The sequence below is a fragment of the Gymnoscopelus microlampas genome, assembly GCF_963454915.1.
Source record: "Gymnoscopelus microlampas genome assembly, chromosome: 11".
NCBI lineage: Eukaryota > Metazoa > Chordata > Actinopteri > Myctophiformes > Myctophidae > Gymnoscopelus > Gymnoscopelus microlampas.
The window spans coordinates 4,512,017-4,537,937 of record NC_139948.1 but is presented as its reverse complement, the minus strand read 5'-3'; the positions used below and the strand labels follow the sequence as shown (position 1 = coordinate 4,537,937).

General features: G+C 42.0%; 1 protein-coding gene across 1 annotated transcript; it reads left to right on the top strand.

Moving 5' to 3' along the window:
* Positions 1–7,912: 7,912 nt before the first annotated feature.
* On the top strand, positions 7,913–25,601 carry ubald2 (UBA-like domain containing 2). The gene is made up of 3 exons (XM_084071641.1): positions 7,913–8,299; positions 17,533–17,589; positions 25,134–25,601. The coding sequence occupies exons 1-3, from the start codon at positions 8,192–8,194 to the stop codon at positions 25,521–25,523; spliced, it is 555 nt and encodes a 184-aa protein (XP_083927767.1). The 5' UTR covers positions 7,913–8,191; the 3' UTR covers positions 25,524–25,601.
* Positions 25,602–25,921: the final 320 nt, after the last annotated feature.

The following is a 25,921-nucleotide window of genomic DNA, read 5'->3' as shown; positions in this document are numbered from 1 at the left end:
CAGCTTTTCTCCACTGAAGAAACTGTTACCTCGACTATTGGAGGAATTTGTCAACAAGTCGAGAGAGAGAGAGAGAGAGAGAGAGAGAGAGAGAGAGATAGAGAGAGAGAGAGGGAGAGGGAGAGGGAGAGGGAGAGGGGGGGGAGAGGGAGAGGGAGGGAGAGAGAGAGAGAGAGAGAGAGAGAGAGAGAGAGAGAGAGAGAGAGAGAGAGAACTTGACATTCTAATGATGATTTCCCAAGTTAAGAGTTTCCACAATCAATAAACTGGCCGAATGAAAGGTTAATAATCTACTGTCAACAAGATATATTACTATAATAAGGCGGATATTAATTTAGAAATCACAGAAGACGAATACTCAACTAACAAAGTGTTGATTGAGTGGGGTGGACCAGTCTTGCTGCTAGTGTTGTGTTGTCTCACCTTCACAGAGAGACTATACACACAAGGGACTGTGTTTATCTGCTGCTACTTGAAACTGCCTCACTTTATTGCTAGTTTTATTGCTGTTTTATTGCTATTTTTAAAAGACCAATTTTCCTTGTTTGTTCATTTATGTATTCTTATAGCTCTTTCCTGAAACTGAAAACGATGGGAGCTTGTACGACTTTTTTCCACCTATAAACCTGTGACGTGAGAATAAGGTTGAATCTTAATCTGAATCAAAGACCAAAGCAATCAATTAATGGATTGTTTGATTCTGATGGGTCAGGCCTGCTACTGTGTGAACAATGGTCGTTCCATCACAACAACTAAACCACATAAACCAGTCCAAAGTCCGGCCCGGGGGGTAAATGTGGCATGAGGTTAAATTTTATATAGCTTCCTTCCTAAAATGTATTATTTATGGCCCACCAGTAAAGTCATGTGAAATTCATACGTTGAAGTCTCTGAGTGTTTTGAAATTAACCTGGGCAGATAGGCAATTTCTCAGTAGAATTTGTACAGATTCCTAACTGCTTGTTCCTTGCCTTGCATCATTCTCAAGTTGAAAAATAAATAATATTTCTGTTTTAATTTGCACGTGAAAAACGTCTGAAAGAAGGCTGCATTGTTTTTGTTTTGTTCAAATCACAGATGAATGACATTTGGCTACACTCCCAACAAAAGACAATAGATATTGGAAGGTAGGCCTATAACAAATTGTTGCAATGCGATGCATTTCTATGTGACTTTGTTATGGTCCAAAGGTAGGCTACAGTATGACAGGAGATGCAGTCAGCCCCCAGGTATTTTCATATTTTCAAATATGGCCTCTTTTGAAAAGAAAATTGGACACCCCTGACTTAAACCCTCTATTCTTCATAAAACAGATCTGAGTTGCAACTGTAGGCTTATACTTGGTACACGTTTTTCACTCTACACCAAATCACTTTGCCAAAAACAGCCACGCTACGCGTTGTGAGCTTGTAGATTGGCTATTTGTGAGCTTGCAGATTGGCTATTTTTGGCAAAGAATAAGGACACTGGGGTTCAGGCGGCTAACTCAAGCCTGCATATATAGGGCATGGGCTTTTCACTTCCCAGCATGCATTGAAGTCAAATATTGACACTAGGCCTGCACGTCTTGTAGCTATGATATGAGCAAGCTCATGGTGATTATCTAGCCAGTTTACATGACAAATACTTGGTCACGAGATAACTGCCTGCACTGATATTGAGGTCATGACGCGTGCAAGCATGTGGACATGAACTGTATATCATTGGTGTGGGGCAGAAACCTTGTATCTCCATAGTTCAACTTTTGTTCAAAATGAATGCCCTATTTCATCATACAAGAGTGTTGCACAAAAGTAGTGAAAATACCGGATGTACAATAATAATAAAAAAGGAACTGTCTGCGACAATATACTGGACTGCTATGGTCGTGTGGGGTGATGAGTTCAACATGGTGCCAACCTCTTTCAACCTAGCCTCCTTATTTCTGGCATTTCTAAGTGAAAAATATAATTAAATCACAACTTCAGATCTAAGCCATTGTGGTCTGTATTTCTATTTCTATCTATGTATATTGTTGAGAAATGCTGTTGGATCAATATGTTTAAGCAATAAGCACACTGCGTCTGAGACACTTTAATTGATAAGATAGCAGTTTATTACATTACGGAAGAAGTAATCACTGGGAGGTCAAGTAGTTCATCAGGGATGGGAGCATACTGTATAATACACAAAGATAAGGGGAGCCAGTCTCATATAAGCTGTACTCAAAACAATAAATATCTGCTTCTGCTTGTCTTGTCTCTGTAATACCCAGAGGGTCAGAACGCATCATAAGGCCATGTGTTAACAACAACACTAAAGTCAAAGAAAGTGTAGGGCCTTATCTAACTGTATAAGGCAGTATGGACAATAGGCCTCCGCCTAGGTCCTTTTGTCATTAATGTTTATTCCTTAATCCATTAAGACCGGGTACGCATCTGTGTGTTATTTTTTTATTTCTTTGGCTATTCAAACATATTAGATCTACAAGCTCGCTACGAGCTTGTAGATCTGATATTTTTGAAAAATATTGATTTTTTTTTTTGCAAATCTTTCAATATATACATTTTTTAAAGCAAACATTTGTAACTCAAATCTTTGCTTCTGGGGATTCCACAAATGTCTAAATCCTAACAGTTTTTTGAAAACAACGTATGTTGCCATAAAATCAGTGGTTTCAATTTTTTTCATGTCAAGTACCCCCCAAATGATATGTATTTGTCCCCCCATCTCAAAATATTTTGTTCTAGGGACCCCCTGAAGCAAAGATTTGAGTTATAATTGTATATGTTCAAGGATTTGTACTTTTTTTTTTTAAATAAATTTAAAAAATAGCAGATCTACAAGCTCATAGCACAAAGAAATCTTAAAATGACACAGATGCGTTCCCGGTCTTAATGGGTTGAAGTCATACTGTACCTTATATATACCTTATATTTGTGCTATTTGGATCAGAACCCTAGCTCCTACCAGAACCGCTCAAGTGATTTCCTAACGCTCAAGGTTCCATTTGCTCATACAGAGCTAGGCAAAGCAGCATTTTCTGTTAGTGCTCCATCTGCTTTGAATGAGCTCCAGAAGTCCCTAAAAAAATAGATCACTGCCTTCCTTGGGTCAATTTAGGGCACTGGTTTCCAACGCTTTTATTCCAGACTGTAACTGCTTTAATTCATTTTCTAATGTATCTGTTTTAGTTCTTGGAAAACATTTTTGAGTATTCTCTGTCTTCTGATTATGTAATAGATTTAATATTGATGTGTGTATCTCTGTTGATATTATTGTTGTATCTCGGCTACATTGAAAATGAGGGCCTGCCCCTCAACTGTATTCCGAGTTGAAATAAAGGTTCAAATGATGATGATGATACTGTGTCCCCTTTTCAACAAAAGTTATTTTTGATGGAATCTTTGACTGGTATAGGCCTATTTCCCACAATAACCATTCCACACAAATGTGTTTTTCGACAAGTTCTCTACAAACAATCAAATACAATTTTTAATTGTGATTGTCGGGGGGGCTGTTAGGTCTTACTTGGTTCCCTACTTTTTTCCCTCTACACCAAATCTCTTAGCAAAAACATACTGTAAGCTTGTAGATCAGCTATCCCGCCGAATGCTTGCCTATTATGACGTTCCCAGAATTGGGACACTATTGGTTCATGTGGTTAAATGCTATAGCCTACTCAACTACACTTGCGTGTATGCCAGCAAATCATGATGACGGCGTGTCTATAGCCTACTATAGTTGTCATCTATAATGGTCTATGCCATTGGTTCTCAAAGTGGGGTACGGGGACCTCCAGGGGTACTTGAGGCGGTTCCAGGGGGTCCATAGCTAAATGATGGATAGGAACCAAATGGACCCTTATGGTTCTGTAACTCTGATGGAACAAATGGAACCAAATGGACCTGTTAGGGTCCATTTGGTTCCATTTGTACACTCCATACAACCATAATCAGAATGCCAGTACTGCAGATTGTCTCTCAGAAACATCAGTTTTGTTTAGCCAGTGGATATCAATCAGCAATCTGCTGTTGTGCAGACAGCATCAACCTCAGAGAGTACAGCCTTAAGATCACATATGTTTTCTTTAAAGACGGGGTGCCGTGATTTTCAGTGATTTTCCCCCCCTAAAACATAATCATCAGGTATTATGGTTATACTAGGAGGAAGATGTTTTTCAAAAAAGTGTACAGAAATTGTTAAAATTATGTTTTTATGTGGACACACCTCCAGTTCATTAAGTATACCTGGTTCTCACCTTAGCACCTCCTCCACCACCTTAGCACCACCCACCTGTCCTAGTCCCTCCTCCTCCTCATGCCCACACCTGTTGTGTTATGATAATGAGGGGGAGGGTATCATTTTACTATGTCACTAAAGCGCTGTTTCTCTATTGGCACGTTTGACCCTCAAGGTTTCAGCCTCCAGGAAGAAACTCCAAATAGTCAGAGCAGTGGCGTACCCACCATAGAGGCAAGGCAGGCGGCCGCCTGCCCAACTAAAATCTCGACTCCCCTAGAAAATAAAGTAAAAGACTGACTGAGAAACCGGCGGTGAAAAAGAATCCAAACAGAAAACTGGGCCGTTAGCCCGCCAGACAGCCAATACACTATCCATTCAGCAGAGCGACCCTCGCCTATAGTGATGCAAATGTCTTCATGCCATGGCCCATGGGCATGGGGTGCCAGGGTTGGGGGTCTGGGCCATCACCTGTACTCACCTGGCATAAAAGGGGCTCTGAGAGCAGCTTGAGCCATTCATTACTAAACTACAACATGAAGCGACCACCGCTGGAAAAAGAGATTCATCCAGAGGACGCTACCTTTCAACACCGCTGCCAAGACCTTGGCGGCTCCAGGACCAGCGCAATACATACATTGATTATACTTGCATATTGTTTTTATTAGCGTTTTTCAGTTTTGTAGTCAGTGTAGTGTTGTTGTTAACTTGTTTCCCCACGATCTTCCCCAGAGCCCACCCCCCCTTCGGAGGGGGGGGGGGGGATCTCGCCTGCCCTAAACGTAATTCCTGGGAACGCCACTGACTTCCACAGAGAAGACATAAAACACCACCGGGAAAACAGAAAAAGTGCAAAAACATGGCACCACCTCTTTAAATTTCTTGTTTAACAGTGTCTGTACTTTCTTTCTTGGTGGCACCTTTTTGGATGGCTGCAACCCTTTAATTAAGTTTATGAAAGCTGGCCTTTCCACTTTGCTCAAAGGCTGCAGGTACAAAGGCTGCAGGTACAAATGGAACCAAATGGACCCTTACGGGTCCATTTGGTTCCATTTCACTCTCAGAGTTATGGGGGTCGTGGAAAACTGAAATTCAAAAATCTGAGAACTACTGTGCTACACTAAATGGAACAGAGCCTTCGTTAGTATCACTAACACCTGTGAAGGAAGCGATAATATGGCTGCTGTGCATAGAGCCTATTGGCATAACGACTAAATTGGGGAGAAATAAGGGGTAAAAAATAATTGGCTACTCTAAATGTATTAAAAAAAGACTTAAAGACGTACAATACCATACCAGAAATCATCAATACTAGGAGCAATAAAAGCATATTTACAGAAAAACTGTTCAATTGAACTTGTCTAGATACAGTTGCAAATTGCAGACAGGTGCTCTTTTATGGTGGTTTTGAGGGAGGGTAGGGAATCACATTTTTTGATGGCTGGTGGCAATGCATTACACATTTTGGTGGCATATTAGAAGAATTAATTCGGGATGAATTAATTAATGTTTGTGCCAAATCTAGGGGGAATGAGATAAGAGGAGCTCCCTCTGGTGTCGTGGCCATTTCAAGTTTTCAATGTATAGAAATCTTTAGAAAATAGCAGATCTACAAGCTCACAAAGCTCTTTCCACTGTGGCTGCTGTGCATAGAGCCTAAGTCCCACTCATTAATCGCTCTGGATAAGAAACAGTAACTACGTTTTTTTTGTAGTGGAATAAAAGTACAATATTTGTCTCTGAGATGTAGTGGAGTAGAAATACAAGTATTGGAAATTGGAAATACTTAAGTAAATAAACAAATAGCTCAAAATTGTACTTAAGTACGGAACTTAAGTAAATGTACTTAGTTACTTTACACCACTGGTAACTAAGTACATTTACTCAAGAACTGTAGGCTACTTGAGTACAATTCTGAGGTATTTTTTACTTTACTGGAGTATTTGCAATTGTCAGTACTATTACCTACACTTCACTACATCTCAGAGACAAATATTGTACTTTTTTACTCCACTACAATTATTTGAAAACTTTAGTTACTAGTTACTTTGAAGATTTGAATTATACAAAACCACTTCAGCCCTATATACATTTCGGCCATTTGAAAATAGCAGATCTACAAGCTCACAATGCGTCGCATCGCGAGCTTGTAGATCGGCTATTTTCAAAAGATTTTAAAACCTTTTCTACATTTGAAAACTTGTGAAATGGGACATTCTGCATAATGAGTACTTTCTACTTTTGGTACATGTCTTTAAGTACATTTTGATACCAATACTTTTGTACTTTTACTCAACTACATTTTGAATTCCGGAATTTTACATGTAACAGAGTACTTCCACATTGCAGTATTGATACTTTTACTTAGTACTAAACCTTTACTCACACTAAAATGTGAGTACTTTTTCCACCACTGACAATCATTTTTCATTATAGCTCCACTCACCGGCGGCGCGCCCCCGACCACAACCACGCGCACCGTCCATTTAAAAGCGACGGGAGCCAATGGGCGTCCGGCGGGGGGCAGGCTCAGCCCGCCGACAGACCAATGGGAGGCCTCTCAACTCTTTGTTGTTGGTGATGTCATCACGGCAACGTTGAGCGTTGCCATGTCCACTCATTATAAGCTGTTGTGGGCTTGTTTTTCTATAAAGTCACTTGTAAATATTGGTTGTTTGCGGGTTGCTGTCTTTTGGTTTTGGGCTTGTTTCTAAAGCGTTGTTGGTTCTTTGGGCTTGTTTCCTAACGTTAAACCAGTGGTTCTGTGATTGATTGATTGATTGATTGATTGATTGATTGATTGAATACTTTATTCATAAGCAGAGAAAAAGCACATGAAAGTACAGTTTAAATACACGGTCAACTAAATAGGATTAAAAAGCCCATGAAAGCCTAACGGCTTGTTTCAAATGGGGTCCTTGTTTCAAACATTTTCATGTCAAGGACCCCCAAAAATAGAATTTTGACAAACACGTCCACCACGAGCCATGCATGGCGATGACCCCTGCCCCCCATCTGAACATATTTTGTGCCAGGGACCCCCACACAAGATTTTGGTAGTTAAAATGTTTCAAAAAACATTCCAAATATTCAACTTTTTTTCAGTGGTGTAAAGTAACTAAGTACATTTACTCAAGTACTGTACTCCAATTTTCAATACTTTTAGTTCCTTTGCAGATGTAAATTATTATATCATAAAACACACATTAACCACTTTAGCCCTACTTTATACCTAGGCTATTTGAAAATAGCAGATCTACAAGCTCACAACGTGTCGCATTGCGATGCGTTGTGAGCTTGTAGATCTGCTATTTTCAAACATTTTTGTACTTTTACTTTTGGTACTTTGGGTGCCAATACTTTTGCACTTTTACTCAAGTAATAAGTGATATTTTGAACACAGGCCTTTTACTTGTAACAGAGTAGCCTACTTCTACATTGTGGTATTGATACTTCTACTTAAATAAAACAAAAAATGGCAGTAGTTTTTCCACCACTGCTTTTTTTCGTTTGTAGATCGGCTAATATTCAAACAGCCGATGGGAGTTTTCACAGACTACCTTCTGCTTGTTTCTCTCCCAAAACCTGGCAACGCTGCAATGTTGTTGTTGAGGGACAGCCAGTCAGACAGACAGACAGACAGACAGAGTGAGTAACCCGAGAGAGAGAGAGAGACACTGACACACAGAAAGAGAGAGAGAGTCAGATACACACACACACAGCCAGGCAGAGACAGAGAGAGAGAGGAGCACAGGAAACAACAACACGTTCATGATCTCAAACAAACGCGCGTTCGTTCATACATCGATACAATATCGACATCATCAAACATCGCGGTTTTCTCGGTTTTCCTGGGCGATCGCCGATCCGGAGGAGCAATAATCGGTTCGGTTCGGTGTGTGTGTGTGTGTGTGTGTGTGTGTGTGGACCGGTGGGGTGGGGGGAGGGGAGGGGGTGGGGGGGTTCTAACATGGAGGAGCTTCGGCATCAGGTGATGATCAACCAGTTCGTTCTGACCGCTGGCTGTGCGGCGGATCAGGCCCAGCAGCTCCTGCAGGCCGCCCACTGGCAGTTCGAGGTACTGCACCGCTCTTTCCTTTTTTCATGATCGTGTTGTTTAACCACACATGATGAGTCATCACGTTGTAATTTGCAATGTTAAACTCACAATCAATCCTCCAGTTCAAGGCAACACAGAAAGGGGGGAACTTTTTTCTTATTTCCACACAACTCCTTTATGCTATATTAATGACATAGTTAAATATTGAAAATGGGTGGATTTCCCCTTTAAGACCTGAGGCGATTCTTTAAAAAACAGGAAAAAAATCTTATTTTTTTTTTTGTTCAAGATTTTTGAATAGCCAAAGAAATCTAAAGTGACACAGATGCGTTCCAGGTCTTAATGGGTTTTAATTGTGTTGATTTTGTGTGCACTGGGTGGTAATAAGTACTCGGATGTTTTACTTACGTAAAAGTAGCAGTTCCACAATATGAAAATGCTCTGTTAACAAGCAAAGGGCCTGTGTTCAAAATGTTGTTACTTGAGTAAAAGTATTGGCATCAAAACATACTTAAAGTAAAAGTACTCAAATTGTTTGAAAATAGCAGATCTACAAGCTGTTTTGTGACACACGCACACACACACACACACACACACACACACACACACACACACACACACACACACACACACACACACACACACACACAGTCAGCAATCGGTCAAAAAGAACAGATCATCACAGCCAATCTTGTAGATCCCTGCTGCTCTTTGTCAGCTTGTAGATCAGATCAGATCAGATCTAGAAGACCTAGCTGTGAGAACGTGGTGCTGCCTGGATTCAATTGACCGGTTTTGTTTACATTCTTGGCAGGAATCACAGTGTCATTGCTCATTGTTGACTACTACCCAGTGGAGGAAAAAAAATACTCAAAGTATTGGTGTCTAAATGTACTTAAAGTGCCAAAAGTAGAAAGTACTTATTAGGCAGAATGTCCCGTTTCACAAGTTTACAAAATGTATTCAAATCTTTTGAAAATATGCGACGCATTGTGAGCTTGTAGATCTATTTTAAAATGGCCGAAATAAATATAGGGCTGAAGTGGTTAGTGTGTTTGTAATAATAATACAAATCTACAAAGTAACTAGTAACTAAAGTTTTCATATAATTGTAGCGGAGTAAAAGTACAATATTTGCCTTTGAGATGTAGTGGAGTGAGTAAAAGCACTTACAATTGGAAATACTCCACTAAAGTAAAACATACCTAACATTTGAGTGCAGTACTTGAGTAAATGTACTTAGTTACTTTACACCACTGATTACTACCCGCTGTCGCTGAATGATACCATGATATAGGATATATTGGCTACTGGGAAGACCAAACATTGTGAGAACCTCAATATTAAAATAGTTTTGAAAGTGGAAAAATAAATAAACAAAGAATTTGGGAAATGGTCTAAAATAATGTATGATTTTGAACATGCATGGTACATGTCTCTTAATTTACCCTTCAACTTCTATGTGCCCATAATGACTGGTTATCCACAGTTGTAGCAAATTGAAGCAATTTTATTGCAGAACTATTAGGCCTTAGATGTCAATGTTAAAGCATGTTCAACCAAATTCTTCATTTGTTTTTTGAAGGTGCCCACAATGTTCAGGTGCCCACTCCTCCGTGTACCGATATGAGCGACCATTGGCATGACATTACAGAATTGTACCATTTTAGGCATCTATCAGATGCTCTTATCCAGAGCGATTAATGAGTGAGACTTAGGCTCTATGCACAGCAGCCATATTGGAAAGAAATTGGGTCTCTCTTCCTTACTTTCTAACCAATTATACTAATTAAGGCTCTGTTCCATTCTGGTCAAACAGAATCAGGGTGCTGACTCTACTACACCCAGTGGGTCTCAAAGCGTGGTCCGGGTACCCTCATGGTTCCTTGAGGGGGTCCCAAATGGCCCCTTACAGGTGTGTAACTCTGAGAGTGTAGAGTTATGAGGGTCCTTGAAATTAAAACGTTTGAGAACCACTGTGCTACACTAAATGTAACAGAGCCTTATTTAGTGTAATTGGTAAGACCTGTGAAGGAAGTAAGGAAGAGAGGCCCAGTTTCTTTCCAATATGCCTGCTGTGCATAGAGCCTATATCGATTGGAAATAAGAGTAAATGTCATGAACTGTCGTTAACGAACATGGTAGCCTAAACGGTTAACATACATAGTGCAAAGAGAACAATGTAGTGCCTCAAAGAAACTAGCATACCACATGAACAATGTACCTTGCTAGCATCTGTCTAAAAACAACATGCTATCTAAACATTCTGTACATTTGAAACTACAGGAGACCAGGTAAAACGATGAACCTAGCGCCTGTCCAAACAATGCTTCCTAAATAGCATTCTGGTACATTTGCGGTCGAGCAAAACCAAAGCTAAATGGCAAAAACATGAACAAATGGCCAGTCTAGAATCTGTATAGTATAACTAGCATCTTTAATAACATAACACTGTTGTGAATGTTTTGTTTTGTTTTGTGTTTGTGTGGATATCATATCCCAGTCCACATAATGTTACCTCAACCTTTGTTGAAAGATGAAAAAATGTATATTATGAGATATGGTGTATTATATCCATAATTTCCAACATCTCCCAACAATATGGGGGTAAATAATTCACCACAACAAAGATCTTCTCCCCTTTATTAACCTGTGTTGTAGTACAAGTCTCATTTCAGGGGCTACATTTAGACACATGTAAACCATGGGGGGGTATGTTGTTGAATTATGTGAGTAAGAGAGAAAACCTGTGAATATCGTATTCAATGTTGGTGTCTGGGTTTATAAATATTGTGATATCACTTCTTGGACATTACTGCCCTGACAGTTCTACTTGGAACTGGATAGATATTATAATATTATTGATGCCATTTTGTAGGACAAGGTCCCATCTTGATGACCTGCATGTGTCCATGTCACATGTCACCCACATCTAATCATTACACACACATTTAAACTAACAAAGTAGAACTTGTTTCAGTTTGTTAAGCAAGGGTCGTTCAATTTAGGCTATTTAATGTAAACAACAACATTCATAAGTGCACTTTTGCGAATGGAAATCTCATATAACTGTGCTAGTATTAATTACCTGTCACACTTTTTACACTGGCAGACAGCAAAAAGAATGTATACAGAATTTTAGGGGAACTAATGGAAAATTGAAGTCTCACATCCCAATTTCTGCTTTTGGATATGTTGTGATAGAGCAGTTTGACATGCATTAGGCTACGGACCCCCATTTAATGGCATTTCTATCTCTGGGACCACAATTTATGTTGTAAAATCAATGTTAATTTAACTCTGAGAGACTACAAATGAAACCAAATCAACCCATTAGGGTCCATTTGGTTCCATTTGTACTCTCTCAGAGTTACAGACCCATAAGGTTCCTAACTACCTATCATTTAGCTGGGGACCCCCTGGAACTCCCTCAAGGACCCCTGGGGGTCCCCGGACCCCACTTTGAGAACCAATGTGATAGAGGACAAGTGGTCCTAAGATTGTTGTCATGTATTAAAGAAAGACGGCTATATATAGGCTCATTAAGACACATTATCCCCCCAGCTGTTCATAAACGGTAACCCGAGCTGTGGACATACTGTAGTGTACAGTAAGATCTAGTGTTAATTTAACTCTGGGAGTGTAAACGGAGCCAGATGGACAGTCCATCTGGTTCCATTTACACTCCCTGGGCTAAATTAACACTGAGGATTTGACTGTATATTCCCATGTAGCCTTCTGCTGTGATAATGAGGTTTTTGAATGTAGATGTCCTTTCATTATCGCCATTTGCTCTGTGTTTTGGTCAACACGTCGTGGTTGTCTGTCAAAACCGCATTTCCACCGCAAGGCAAACTATATATCCTGCATTGTAAGCCGTTTACTGAATACTATTACCTAAATACTGAATCCTCTTTGAGGAGCTTCTGGCTGCTATAGGTTGAAATACGTTTGTACTCAACAGGGCTGTTGGTGCAACAAGCACCACCCGCTATAGGATCTTTGACACAAGCCTCCGTGTTCCAGATGGGATGGCCCATACGCACGCCTCCCTGTGTGTTCAATGACCAGTCTGTTATTGGTGAGGTCAGCGGCTTTGCTGTTGATCTCTTGAGGGCCAGGAACAAGGGAAAGCTCTCAGGGCTCTTCTCAGGTTGTTGACATGTTTGGAAAGCCTGATTGGTTGAAGTGGATGCATCGCTGAGACAAAGTGTCATCCCGGCATTTCTCTGGTCCGAATTGTCCAGGTTAAAACGAGTTCTCACCATTCACTACAAATTGTCCTGGCTTTCAGCACAATTAAAAATAACAGTAACAATAGACTTGTTTTCGGTGGTTACATTGATGTTATCATGTTCTGTGACTGTCCCATTGGCTAATCCACTATCCATGGTGTTAAAAGGTACAGTCAATTGTTCCCCATACTGATGAAAATGCCTATGTGCATCCTGCGTTCATACGTGCCCATACGGTAAATACACGACACGTGCATGAACGTGCTGTTCATAATGGACAACGTTTTGTGGTTTGCAAATATGGTCACCTTAGCCCAGAGGCCACAGCTTCTTGTTAATTTCAGAGAAGGAAATGGGCGAGGCAGCTATAAGTGCAATATATTCTCATAAGCCATTAAATTAAGTGTCAGGTTTAGAGGAATAAGTTAGGCTCATGTCATGTATTAGAATGTAGTCCACTGTTCCATCATATAGTGGCCTTATTTCCTCAATGGTCTGCCCTTTGAGTTGGATTATTCTCACTAAAATGTGAGATTCTGTCTTCACTCACCACACCACACCACCAACTCTCCCTGGTAACGTGCTGATAATACACTAGTAGATTACACAGCTTACTTGTATAGCCCTTCTCCTTACAAAGGCCTGTGCATTCATCGCTGCGCCAAATAACACCGGTAAATGCATCATTATGCCATTGAGGAGATGCGTCTAAAACGTGGTAAAATGTATTTTAGATGAAAACAAGCAAATCTGCTTATCGGATAAAAGTCTTGCTGTTGAAGTGAGTTCTCAAGAGGCTTAAATGAACAAACAGTTTTGCCTATTGTAATGTTAACTAAATTAACCCTAGCCTCCCTATTCTGCGGGCGAACATTTCGCGAAAGTAGCCGTTTTAGTGATTTGTAGATCGGCCGATTTTAATTGGGGAAGAGATTTGGTGTAGAGGGGGTGGGGGGAGCGTACCAACTACTATAAAACCCCTGGGGGACCCCCGTCAACAAAGTACATAGGCTTTTAAGTGGTTAATATTAGGTCTAATAGCATTCTTTCTAATGTCTCTGACCTCGCTTCCCCCCACCCCCCACCCCGAGGCCCTCCTTCCTCCCGTCTCACAGTTTGGGCTAAGTGTCCATCTGTTTGTACGTGCGGTGGCCTGTAGACTTTCTGTGTCTTGTCAGTTTTGAACGGCGGTCTTCTGCCATGTTACATAAGGTAGCTGCTCAGCCTCGGTATGTCTCTCTTTCACTTGCTCCATTCATACACGGGATGTATGTATATGGGAATCTAACCAGTGAAAGACCTATTGAATTGACCCCCCCCCCCCCATTGCTCTCGTTCTCATCAGTGTTGCCAGGTCTGCTTATTATAAGCGACTTTGGGATTGCCTTTATATTGGTAGTTATTGGTAGTTGCGGGTTGTGTTTTTTTGGGGGGCTTGTTTCTAAAGAGTAGTTGGTTATTTGGGCTTGTTTCCTAATGTTGTTAAACCAGTGGATCTCAAACATTTTCATGTCATGGACCCCCAAATTAATGTAATTAATGTAACCAACCCCCATCTAAAAATGTTTTGTGCCAGGGAGCCCCGTACCAGATATGTGTTGGTAGAATGTTTCGAAAATCTTCCAAATATTCCACATTTTAATTTCAAGGTTTTTTGAAAATAGCAGATCTACAAGCTTGCGACGCGTTGTGAGCTTGTATATGGGTTTCAAAGTGCTCATGTAGCCTAATAATCGCTTCTTTTGGGCTTGCTTTCATGGAGCAGGTTGCTCATTTCTCTCACACAATCTGGCAACGCTGGCTCTCACGTAGTTAAGGTTCAGGCTGCGCCCCGGAACCGGCTGGCTACACGCCGCTCGCTCCGCTGTTTGTGTTTACGGCGGCAGGAAATACGAGTCGACACAGTGAAGCTTTCATGATTGATGGCGGACAAAAAAACTCGGGGTCTGGGAAAAAGAGAGAGAGGGGAGTGAAACAAAAAAAAAAAGAAAAGAAAACCCCGGTGAGAGACAAAGGAGCAGTGGACTCGTTGGCCCTCCGTACACAATGGCAGCCCGGGCTGCATTGAAGCTTTGATATGTGTGTCACGTTGGTTGAGACGGGGCAGACATTCCTGCACTACCCGCTGCTGTTGTCAAACAAGCAGGCCGTGTGTGTGTGTGTGTGTGTTGGGGGGGAGGGGAGGACGCACAAGGGAAAGCACACATTCATTCAAGTGTTGTTGGCGAGGAGGGAGGCGGCCTCCAGTGAAAAGGAAATGGAGGCTAACACCCAACTCACACTTTTACAACTACAACCCAAGTGATAGGCCTATATATACCGCCTCTGGAGTTGAATTATAATTGTGTTATAATAACTCATGTACAAACGTTCAGAGTTACAAATGAATACGTGAACACTCTGAGGATTTTACGGTGCACTCTCAAATGTTTGATGTCTTGCCGAAATTGTAATTCTTCTGTGAAAGCAGTGATGGGCAGTGGTGTAAAGTAACTAAGTACATTTACTCAAGTGCTGTACAATTTTGAGGAATTTGTACTTTACTTGAGTATTTCCAATTTCCAATACTTTTACTTCTTCTCCACTACATCTCTGATCCAAATATTGAACTTTGACTCCACTACAATTGTTTGAAAACTTTAGTTACTAGTTACTTTGCAGATATGAATTATTACATTATAAACATACATTAACCACTTCAGCCCTATTTTATACCCAGGCTATTTGAATTTAGCCGATCTACAATCTCACAACCCGTTGCATTGTAACAGAGTACTTCAACATTGCAGTATATTTGATTCTTTTACTTAAGTAAAACATTTGAGTACTTTTTCCACCACTGGTGATGGGTGATTATTTTTTTAGCAAGACCTTTTGTTTTGGCAATCGATATCGAGTGATTATTGTTTTTCCAAGGTAATGATCTCACCACCACCAGCAGGCCCCACACACACCGTCCATTCCCAGCATTAAAACATGAATCACGTTGGAGTCAGAGGAGCACACACACACACACACACACACACACACACACACACACACACACACACACACACACACACACACACACACACACTCAGAGGAATGTGTTCCTCTCCTGTGAGGAAAGAAAGCAGAGCTGGGCCAATGTTTTGGCTCCTCGGTTATCAGTGTTGTTGTCGCTAGAGCGGGGAGCGGCAGGTCATGAAGTTCTCCCTTTGGCCCTCGTAGCTTGGTTTGTTCACAACAGTGGTTCTCAACCTGTGGGTCGGGACCCTTGATCTTTTGTTGGGGGGGAGGGGTGTCCCCAGATGACAGTGAAGTGACAATTTAAGACCTTTTATGACCTCAACAAAAAAAGAAAGGAAGAAAAGAAAAAGACGATAACTGCAAGTAATCAACAAAACTATACTATAAAATCTGGTCAAACATTGGCCAGATTGTCGAATGATAGAAGAAAGGCGAATTGTCTTTGAAAATAGCCGATCTACAAGCTCTCAACTTTGTGAGCTTGTTGATCTGCTATTTTCACATTATGTATCTGTGGAACTGAGTCAAATCAACAAAATCCTACAGTCTTTAAGTTCTTGGCAGGGTGGGGGTGGGGCGGTCCCCAGTTCAAATATGATTATTTTGGGGGGTCGCGACCTGAAAAGGTTGAGAACCACTGGTTCACAACATGAAAACAAACAAAACAATAGAGGTTAGCCTGCCGTGAACTTCCTTGTTTTGCGTCGGGGGAGGCAGCCGTGAAACTTGTTTACATTTCTCAAGCCTCTCTCTCTCTCTCTCTCTCTCTCTCTCTCTCTCTCTCTCTCTCTCTCTCTGCCTTGCCTGTTGTTTGACCTCCTGGAGACTCTGTCTGTTGTTGCAACATTCTCTGTTTTTGTTTTCTGTTGATTGAAGAAGTACAGGCTAACGTTTGGTGTTTCTTTCCTCCATTTTCACAACCAGCATTCAAAGTTTCATTATTCATATATGAGTGTATATACATATAGAGTAAAAATGCTTTGGTTTCTGTTCCTCAGCATTGTAGCAACAATAACAAAAGATAAAGAATAATAACGAAGTTATAGCTATAATTCTGACTTTTGAAGGTGCTTATTGCAACATAACACATATCTAAGCATATAAGCTGTTGTAAATCAGCGACTATTACATGTTTTGTCAAATTTTTGCATTATTGTAGTCTCAATGTTGAAGATTCAAAGTAGTTTATTTGTCACTTACTCGTACAAGTACAAACAGTGAAATGTTGATGTCACATACACTGCAGACTGTGCTAACTATCACAACTTAATAAGAACAATATATAGATATAATACTGGGTATAAAATATAATACAGGTTGAGAAAAGACAAATAAAGGTAACGCCTTTAGCAGCAATGTGAAGTGTACAGAAAGGAAGGGAGAATAATGTGCAAACACGATAGACGATACAATCTGTACACTCTGATTTACAATTTGTAAAGCCCCTTGTGCTGCTAGTAGTATATTATGAAACCGTGCAAATAGACTAAAGTAATCACACCGACAAGGGGCGTTTTCTTTTCAGGTAAAAGTGATGAACTTAATCTAACTTCTTCTAGTTTTCCTTTTAGGGATATAAAACAAACAAACAAAGTCATGCCCGTTAGCAGCACTTGTTAGGTGTTAGCTAGCTGTTTAGAGCCTTCTCTCTGCCTTACAAACCCCGTTTTAGCTCACACCACGGGGGATAATGGTTTTAACCTTGCTAAGGGTATCACGTGACTCGGCCGTGCTGACTGACTGACCCTTTTTAGGGCTGTGTGTGTGTGTGTGTGTGTGTGTGTGTGGGGGGGGGGGGGGGGGGGGGGGGGGGGGGGGGGGGGGGGTAGGACTCACATTTCCCAGCAGCAATAGCAAGATAAAGCATTGAATGTGAAACTACTCTCTGTTGTTGTGGTGTGTGTGTGTGTGTGTGTCAGCAAACCCCCTCTCAAGTTCAAGTCCTCATAATGTTCTCACACACACTATTTCCTCTCTCTCTCTCTCCCTCCCTTTTCTCATCCACAGACGGCCCTCAGCTCCTTCTTCCAGGAGGCCAACATACCTAGTCATCACCACCAGATGGTAAGTTCATTTGGTTCCAAGCGAACAACAAGACTTAAGGCTTAATTTATCATCCATCGACGTGTGCCAAAAAAGACCCAGAGCTACAAAGCTGACGACGTCATCATGGTGGTATATATACGATGCGTTTGTCATGAGCTCCTTAGTCGTTCAACTGCACTTTAGAAACGAGCCCAAATAAGCAACTACATTACATACTACATTATTTTGGACGCAATAAAACGTGACATTTTTATTTCATATATCATGCAGCGGAACAAATCATTGTAATCTCATACCATTAACCCTTTAAGGCCTGCGGTTCCGATTCTACAAAATGTCTTCTAAATCCTAACAGTTTTTTGAAAAAAACGTATTTTGCCATGTCAGTGGTTCTCAAACTTTTTCATGTCAAGGACCCCAAAATGTCTATTTATTTGGCAGCGGACCCCCATCTCAAAATATTTTGTTCCAGGGACCCCCAGTAGCAAAAAATGTTCGCTTAAACAATATGTATATTCAAAGATTTGCAGAAATGTTCTCGATTTTTCTAAAATAGCAGATCTACAATCTCGTAGCGTGGCACTCAAGCTTGTATATCTGCTATTTTTGAATAGCCAAGGTGAAAAATAATGCGTTTTAGCTCCAATCAAAAAGTGACACAGATGTGTTCCAGGTCTCATTGGGTTAACACTAATACTTTGCAGTTCATTCAATTCAGTTCAGGTTTTTATATTGCCAAATCACAACAAGTTGTCTCAAGACACTTGGCATTTAAAGCAGAGACCCCATGTTGTCCCTCCCTCCCAAAGCAACCAACCTTTTTGCAACGGTGGGCAAGGAAAAAAACAGGAACAAACCTCAGGCGGAACAAGGCTCTAGGGTGGAGCAGCCATCTGCCATGACCGTGTCAGGGGACAACAGAGAGGAGAGGGAGACATACAAGCCACAGGAACAACAATATTAACATCTATAATGATAGCAATAACAGTACTAGCAGGTATAACAATAATAATAATAATAGTGTATTGTAATATTATAGCAGTCCCACCGATGTGTTACATGGAAACCATTGATCAGTTGCCGGGGGAAAAAACCTTGTGTCTCCATGTTTCAACTTATTTATTTGTGTCTATTTTTTAATCTTTTAAAAAAAAAGTGAAACACACACACACTATGCTGCTGCCATTGGCTCAATGCTGGCTGCTTGCACAATATACCACTCCCCCAAATGACAGCCATTTAGGTCACTGGTTCACAAAGTGGGGACTGCGGGACCCCCAGGGGACGAGGAACGGTTTAAACACATTTTTGGGGAGCTCAATCAATGCAAGATCTTTTGACAAATCTTCTCCTGCATGGGTCTCCCTGCTCTCATATTGAGACATGCAAGATCCTGTGTCTATAGACAAGCTTCAGCACTTACACAGACACAGTAGACCAGGGTTCAAATCCGGGGGTGGAACAGGAAAGCTTTATAGTGCAGCTTTTAACCCATTGAATTCGGGAACGCATCGGTGTAATTTGTTTTTTTCTTGTGGCTACTCAAAAATAGCAGATCTACAAGCTCATAGCGCGGCACCGAGTGCCGCGCTACGAGCTTGTAGATCTGCTATTTTCTTTGAAAAATCATCAGCTATTCTTCTGAAAAATAGGGATTTTTGTGCAAATCTTCTGGGGTTTCTGAAAAACGTTTTTTTTTTGTTTCTATATCAGTGGTTCTCAAACGTTTGCATGTCAAGGACCACCCAAAATGATATATATTTGTTGTTATTCAAAGATTTGCATGAAATGTTAACGATTAAAAAACAAAAAGCAGATCTACAAGCTCATGGCGCGGCAGCTGGTTGATCTGCTATTTTTGAATAGCCAAAAATATCTAAAATGACAGTGGGAGAGGCAGGTTTCGACGTGAAGAGCAGAGAGAGGAAGTGTGTGTGTGTGTGTGTGTGTGTGTGTGTGTGTGTGTGTGTGTGTGTGTGTGTGTGTGTGTGTGTGTGTGTGTGTGTGTGTGTGTGTGTGTGTGTGTGTGTGTGTGTGTGTGTGTGTGTTACTACACTTGTGAGGGCAAAATGTCCTCACAAGTGTAGTAGAACATGAGACGTTGTGAGGAGCCATTTTCACGGTCTTCGCACGAAAAGTTGCTGTTTTATGGTAAAAACATTTTCTTTTTCACAGTTGGTTGGGGTTATAGTGTTAGGATTAGACATTTAAGAGTTAGGTTTAGTGAATTAGAGTTATGCCTGATTTACACATATAGTTGCACGAATGCGCGCTGGTGTCGTGCACCGAAAAAAATTGCTGATCCGTAAGCTCACATGCGTGAGAGCTTGTAGATCTATTTTTCGGCCTAGCGCTTGTGGGTAAAAATGGCAAAATGTATGAAAAATGGCATTTATAAAATGGCTGTCCTGAAATGTTGAAGTCCTCACAAGTATAGTAATACAAACCTGTGTGTGTGTGTGTGTGTGTGTGTGTGTGTGTGTGTGTGGTAGCGCACGGCGGCAGCCAGGGCCCTGGGTTTGTTATTATTTTGGGTGCAGTGCCATTACATCATAGCGCCTCAGGCTCTGTGTGTGTGTGTGTGTGTGTGTGTGTGTGTGTGTGTGTGTGTGTGTGTGTGTGTGTGTGTGTGTGTGTGTGTGTGTGTGTGTGTGTGTGTGTGTGTGTCAGGACTGGCTGGCAGAGGAGGAGTGATGGAAGAATACAAGTGTGTGTGTGTGTGTGTGAGTGCACTTGTGTTACTATACTTGTGAGGGCCGCCAAATGTCCCCACAAGTATAGTCTATTGAGACATTTAGATCGTGTCAAAGGTCACGTCTCACCTAGACACAGGATCTGACAGGAATTTTGACCTGATGGTCAAAGATTCCATTTATCCCCTGAGCAAGCAGGCCGGCTCTATTAGCTCATCATAAATGTCAGCACCTTGCTCAGGAAACCGGGTTCAAATCCGGAGACAGAAGAGGAAAAGATTGGAGTTGGGGTTTAGTGTTAGGATTTTAGAATTTAGCGGTTAGGTTTAGGGCAGAGGTCTTCAACAGGGGGTCCGGGACCCCTAGGGGGTCCTCAGAGTTACTACAGGGGGTCCACCAAATCTTTGTGTGATATCATTTTTGACCTTAACCACTTGAACCCTAGCATCCCTTTTCTGAGGAGAACTTTAGCAAAAAATAGCAGATCTACAAGCTCACAACGCCTCACGCTGCGAGGCGTTGTGAGCTTGTAGATCGGCTATTTTTGGCAAAGAGGTGTTTGGTGTTGAGGGAAAAAAGAGCAGACCAAGTAAACAAATTTGTTTTCATCTGAAACACAATTTTATACAATATAGAGGGGGGTCCCTGCTTCATCTCTCTCTCAGCTAGGGGGTCCATGGCCTGAAAAGGTTGAAAGACCCCTGGTTTAGGGGGTTAGGAGCTATGCTATTTTGTGTGTGTGTGTGTGTGTGTGTGTGTGTGCGTGTGCGTGTGCGTGTGCGTGCTGACAGAGTACAGAGAGAGGAGGGAGGGCGGGTGGTTCAGCTGCCATCCACCCACCCCCTCTGTGTGTCTCACATCACCCTGCATTGCTCTCGGCCCCCCTGGGGGGCCGCTTGGGCTCAGCTTCGTAGCAATAACAGAAACGCATGGAGATTCAAAGTTCTCTCTCGCCAAGAGTATTAGAACTAGAGATAGAATACACGTGCAACTCAGAAGCATCTCTCAATAAATCTCTATTGGTCTCGGATATATTTCATGAAAAGCATAAAAGTTAAAGCCTCAATCTTGTGATTTCTTCAACGGGTTTATTTGATTTGATTTGTTTTCACACTGTTTCACAGACAGGCCTGTCTCAATTACGACAGAATCGTCTAATCGCAATTATTTGAGATAATAACAATTATTTTTGCATCATCTTCATAATCCTTTCCGTGGTGAAAAATGTGCGTACATTTTAAAACATTTCCCCAAAATAACGGAAATAGCTGATCTAGAAGTTTACAACACGTCCCTTCGTGACACTTCATGACACGCTGTAAGCTTGTACATCAGCTATTTCCACAATTACATTTTTTTTGTTGAAATTATACAATTATGAAATATGTCAGTCATTTCTTTGTATATTTATTAGTTATTTGTTTATTAGTTATTTTTCATATCTGCCCTGTGCAGTTTTTTATTCCGAAGCCTAAAAGCCACACAGAAATGTAATTTAGATTTCTATTTTCCAATGTTCAATGCCAAAAACACAATTAAATCGATAATCGCAATTATTTTTGTGACAATTAATGGTGAAGTAAGACGGCCCTAGTCGAGCCCTGAGTCTTTTTGCTTCATTCCCTGCGAACGGAGCTCGGCCCGCCATCACAGCAGAGCTGTCTCTCACAATGACAGTGAACACGCTTCACGTCAACGCGGCCATGTTACCGTACACTCGTGCCTGAAGGTCACGATGGGACATCTTGGTTTTATTTATGTATGTCGTCCCGCTGACGAAACCCTAATGACGTTGCAGCTATTTTCATTTCGTGTGTGTGCGTTGTCCAGCACTGACGGAAACCTTGTGACATTGCAGGTATTTCTGTTATTCTATTTGTGTCGTCCGTGACTGACGAGAAACATTTGACAGTTGATTGCAGGTAAATCGGTCGGATAAGAGGGGTAGGGCAAACGAGGGAACTGGTTGGATGACTTTGTGTGTGTCTGTCAATGTGTGTGTGTGTGTGTGCGCGCGCCAGCCAGGAGCTGATGCATGATGGTCACGTGGTGTAACACCAAAATCCCCATTTCCCCCGTTGTATACAAACCGGTATTTCGAATGTCAATGGACGTTTTCACAATATAAAATAAAGTGTCCAGAACATTAGTTATGTCTAGTTTGTCAACCGGTGGAAATTTAGAACAAAATAATATTATTTCTAATAGTCCATAACAATATCATAAGTGTCCCGTTCTTCCAGAAATAAAGTTCAAATGAATAATACTGCTCCAATGCAACGGTGCCTGCATTTTCTACCCGGAAACTCATTTTTGGTTGTGGTGATGTCATGATGATTCGGCCTATCCACAAGTTTCCTAGGGTGTTGTGGGCATCACTTCCTGTCAATTGTATCCAATCATATCCAATGAAATCCAATGAAATCGACAGGAAGTGATGCCCACAACCCCTAGGACACTTGTGGATAGGGCTGAGCGATTTTGACCCATTGTCAGCCAACCAGCAAACTCCGTCCGCATAGCAGTGGTTGTTTGTGTTGACTTAAAGTTGAGTTAAACATGAGAAAAATATCCAGTTTTGGGGGGGAAAACATATTATTTGATTATTTTTATTAAATGATTGCTTATTTTTTATAGATTAGTTCGATGAACTGTTGCACCATTAGTAAAATATTAGAATCTTAGCCAAACAAAGAGAGGGGGGGGGGCTGCCAGGTGTATTTTGGTTCGACATGGTGCGTCCCATATAGAGTTGAAGGTCTTCCTGCTAGCAGCACCTGTTAGCCCGGGCTGGCTGATGAGGGGGGGCTTTGGGCAGGCATGCCAAACACCCGCGGACCCTCCGAAACGGCTCACACACTTCTCAACTCACATCAACACTGGCTGTCCTGCCAGTAGTGTGTGTGTATATTAGTACTGTGAGTCTCAGCCTCTTTAATTTCAAGGACCCCCATTTTCTTTTATTTTTTTTAAAACTCTGGCACCCTATTCTACACTTGAAACTAATTTAACTCTGAGAGTGTAGAAATGGAACCAAATGGACCCGTTTGAGAACCACTGCTGTAGTTAACATTTACATTCCAGTAGTCTCCCCTGTCCATTCACTGTCCACCGTGTGTGTGTGTGTGTGTGTGTGTGTGTGTGTGTGTGTGTGTGTGTGTGTGTGTGTGTGTGTGTGTGTGTGTGTGTGTGTGTGTGTGTGTGTGTGTGTGTGTGTGTGTGTGTGTTTATAAATAAAACAGGTCTCACTCCAATGCCCAGAGGTCCACCACCTCTATTTATGGCCGTTACACCTGATCCCTGGCAGCGTGTTTTTTTTTTTACGTCTGTGTTGTTCCGGCTCGCGCGACGACAACGCTACGCTAGCTTTTCAACCAGCGCTTTGATGAATGGCCCCATTGAAAACCTTTGGCACAGCAGCACTGTTTGTACCAGTGTTCATTTTGTCGATTAAAAGTACAATTACTCAAGTACTGTACTTAAGTACACTTTTTACGTATTTTTACTTTACTGGAGTGTTTCCAAATTTCAGTACTTTTACTTGTACTCCACTACATCTCGGAGGCAAATATTGTACTTTTACTCCACTTCAATCATTTGATAATCTCTCAAGAACAGATTCCGACCTGCGGTGGAATCTGTCGGAGCGGTTCGTCCTAACCAGTGCGCATTGGCTAAAAGTGGGCGTGCCTTCAGATCAGGAAGTGGGCCGCGCTTTACCCAATCAAATGTAGTGGGCGGGATTCACGTGTCCATCCACCATGATCCACCCTCCCCCCCTCGAAACTAGCCGAAACTAATTTAACAATAGCGTCCTCGGAGCGGACAAAACCACGGAAAGATATTCACATTTTAAATTACTCTTTCATCATAGAAACAAGTGGGCTTATAACCAAAACCATCCATGTTCTCTGGGAGAAGTGGTGTTAGTGTTCCGTGTAGAAATATTGTTAGTGGGAATGAAAACATGGTCGCACCAACCGGAAGTGATGCGCTATAGGCAGACATGAAACCGGTGTTTCCCTGCGCTCTAGTCTAACATTATACTCCTGCCAGACTCCACAGAATATCAGAAAAGCAGAGGTCGCTGTTTTTCATTTTCTGTGGGGTCTGGCTACGCGAGACTAATCATTTGAAAACTTTAGTTACTAGTTACTTAGTAGATTTTGATTATTATTACAAAACATGCATTAACCACTTGAGCCCTATATACATGTTGGCCACTGATTAAAACTATGATGATAAAATGTTCGTCGACTACCTTTTTATCACTGATGAAAACCAAATAAAAACTAAGCTACGATGACAAAACAATATATCTAAATATACTGACAACTTCGCCAACCAATAAAACAAGCTTGTAGATGTGACTAAAGGACGTTCCATATGGATCCATTTGGTTCCATTTGTACACTCTCAGAGTTACAAGACCTTTTTAAAGGTACATTCGGAAGTCCCTCAAGGACCCCTGAGGGTCCCTGCCCTGGGACCCCAGTTTGAGAACCACTTGTTCTTTTATCCATTTTGAAACACACAAAAACTTTAGGTTCTTTTGGGGGTGAAACATTTAGCCACCAATTCAACCGATATGGTAGAAAGATGTAGAAAGATGCAAATATCGGTCTATACGGTATATCGGACTACCTCAAACGGTAACCACAACCTTAATTATTTTTCAAACAGAACCTGTGGTGTTAAAGGGATAGTTCACCCCCCAAAAAATCTATCAATTAGTCACTTCATGGAGACTTGAATTCATGGATATTTTTTAGTTTTTGTCGTATTCCTAAGTTAAAGTTAAGACTTTAACGTTCAGTTTTCAGCCACTAACTCTCGCTCTCCTCTCCTCTCCTTTTCTCAACCTCACAGATGTGTACTCCCAGGAACACTCCGGCCACGCCGCCCAACTTCCCGGACGCCATCACCATGTTCTCCAAGCTGCGCGCGTCCGAGTCCGGCGGCTCCAGCGGCAGCAACAGCGGCCCCTCCTCCTCCTCCTCCTCCCAGATGTCCATGGCGTGCTCGCCGCCCCCGTCGTCGGTGGGGGGCTTCGGCTCCTTCTGGGCGTCGTCGCCGCCCAGCCACCAGCCGTCCTGGCTGCCCCCCTCCTCGCCCACGGGCCACCACCACGGGCACCACCACCACCACCACTTCCACCACATGCACCCCGCCGCGCCCATGCTGTGGCCGCCCGCCGTCTCGCAGCCCCCCGTCTCCCAGCAGCCGCCGGTGGTCTCGGCGCTCCACGGCCAGAGATGAGACTCTTGGGTGGAGGGGGAGGGTGGTGTCAGGGAGTGGGAGGGGGGTTTGTAGCCTAATGATTGGTTCGGGGTGGGTGTAGATGGGCTCTATTCACAGCAGCCATATTAAGAAGACATTCACAGGTGTTACCAATGATACTAATGAAGGCTCTGTTCCATTCATGGTCAAACAGAGTCAGGGTGCTGATATTGTGCATGTTGGCCCACTGGAAACACTCTGTTACACCAGTGGGTCTACAGTTGGGGTCCAGGGACCCTCATGGGCTTCCAAATGGCCCATACGGGTGTGTAACACTGAGAGTGTACAAATGGAACCAAATGGACCCATTTGTACACTCTCAGAGTTATGGGGGTCGTGGAAACCACTGTGCTACACTAAATGGAACAGAGCCTTCA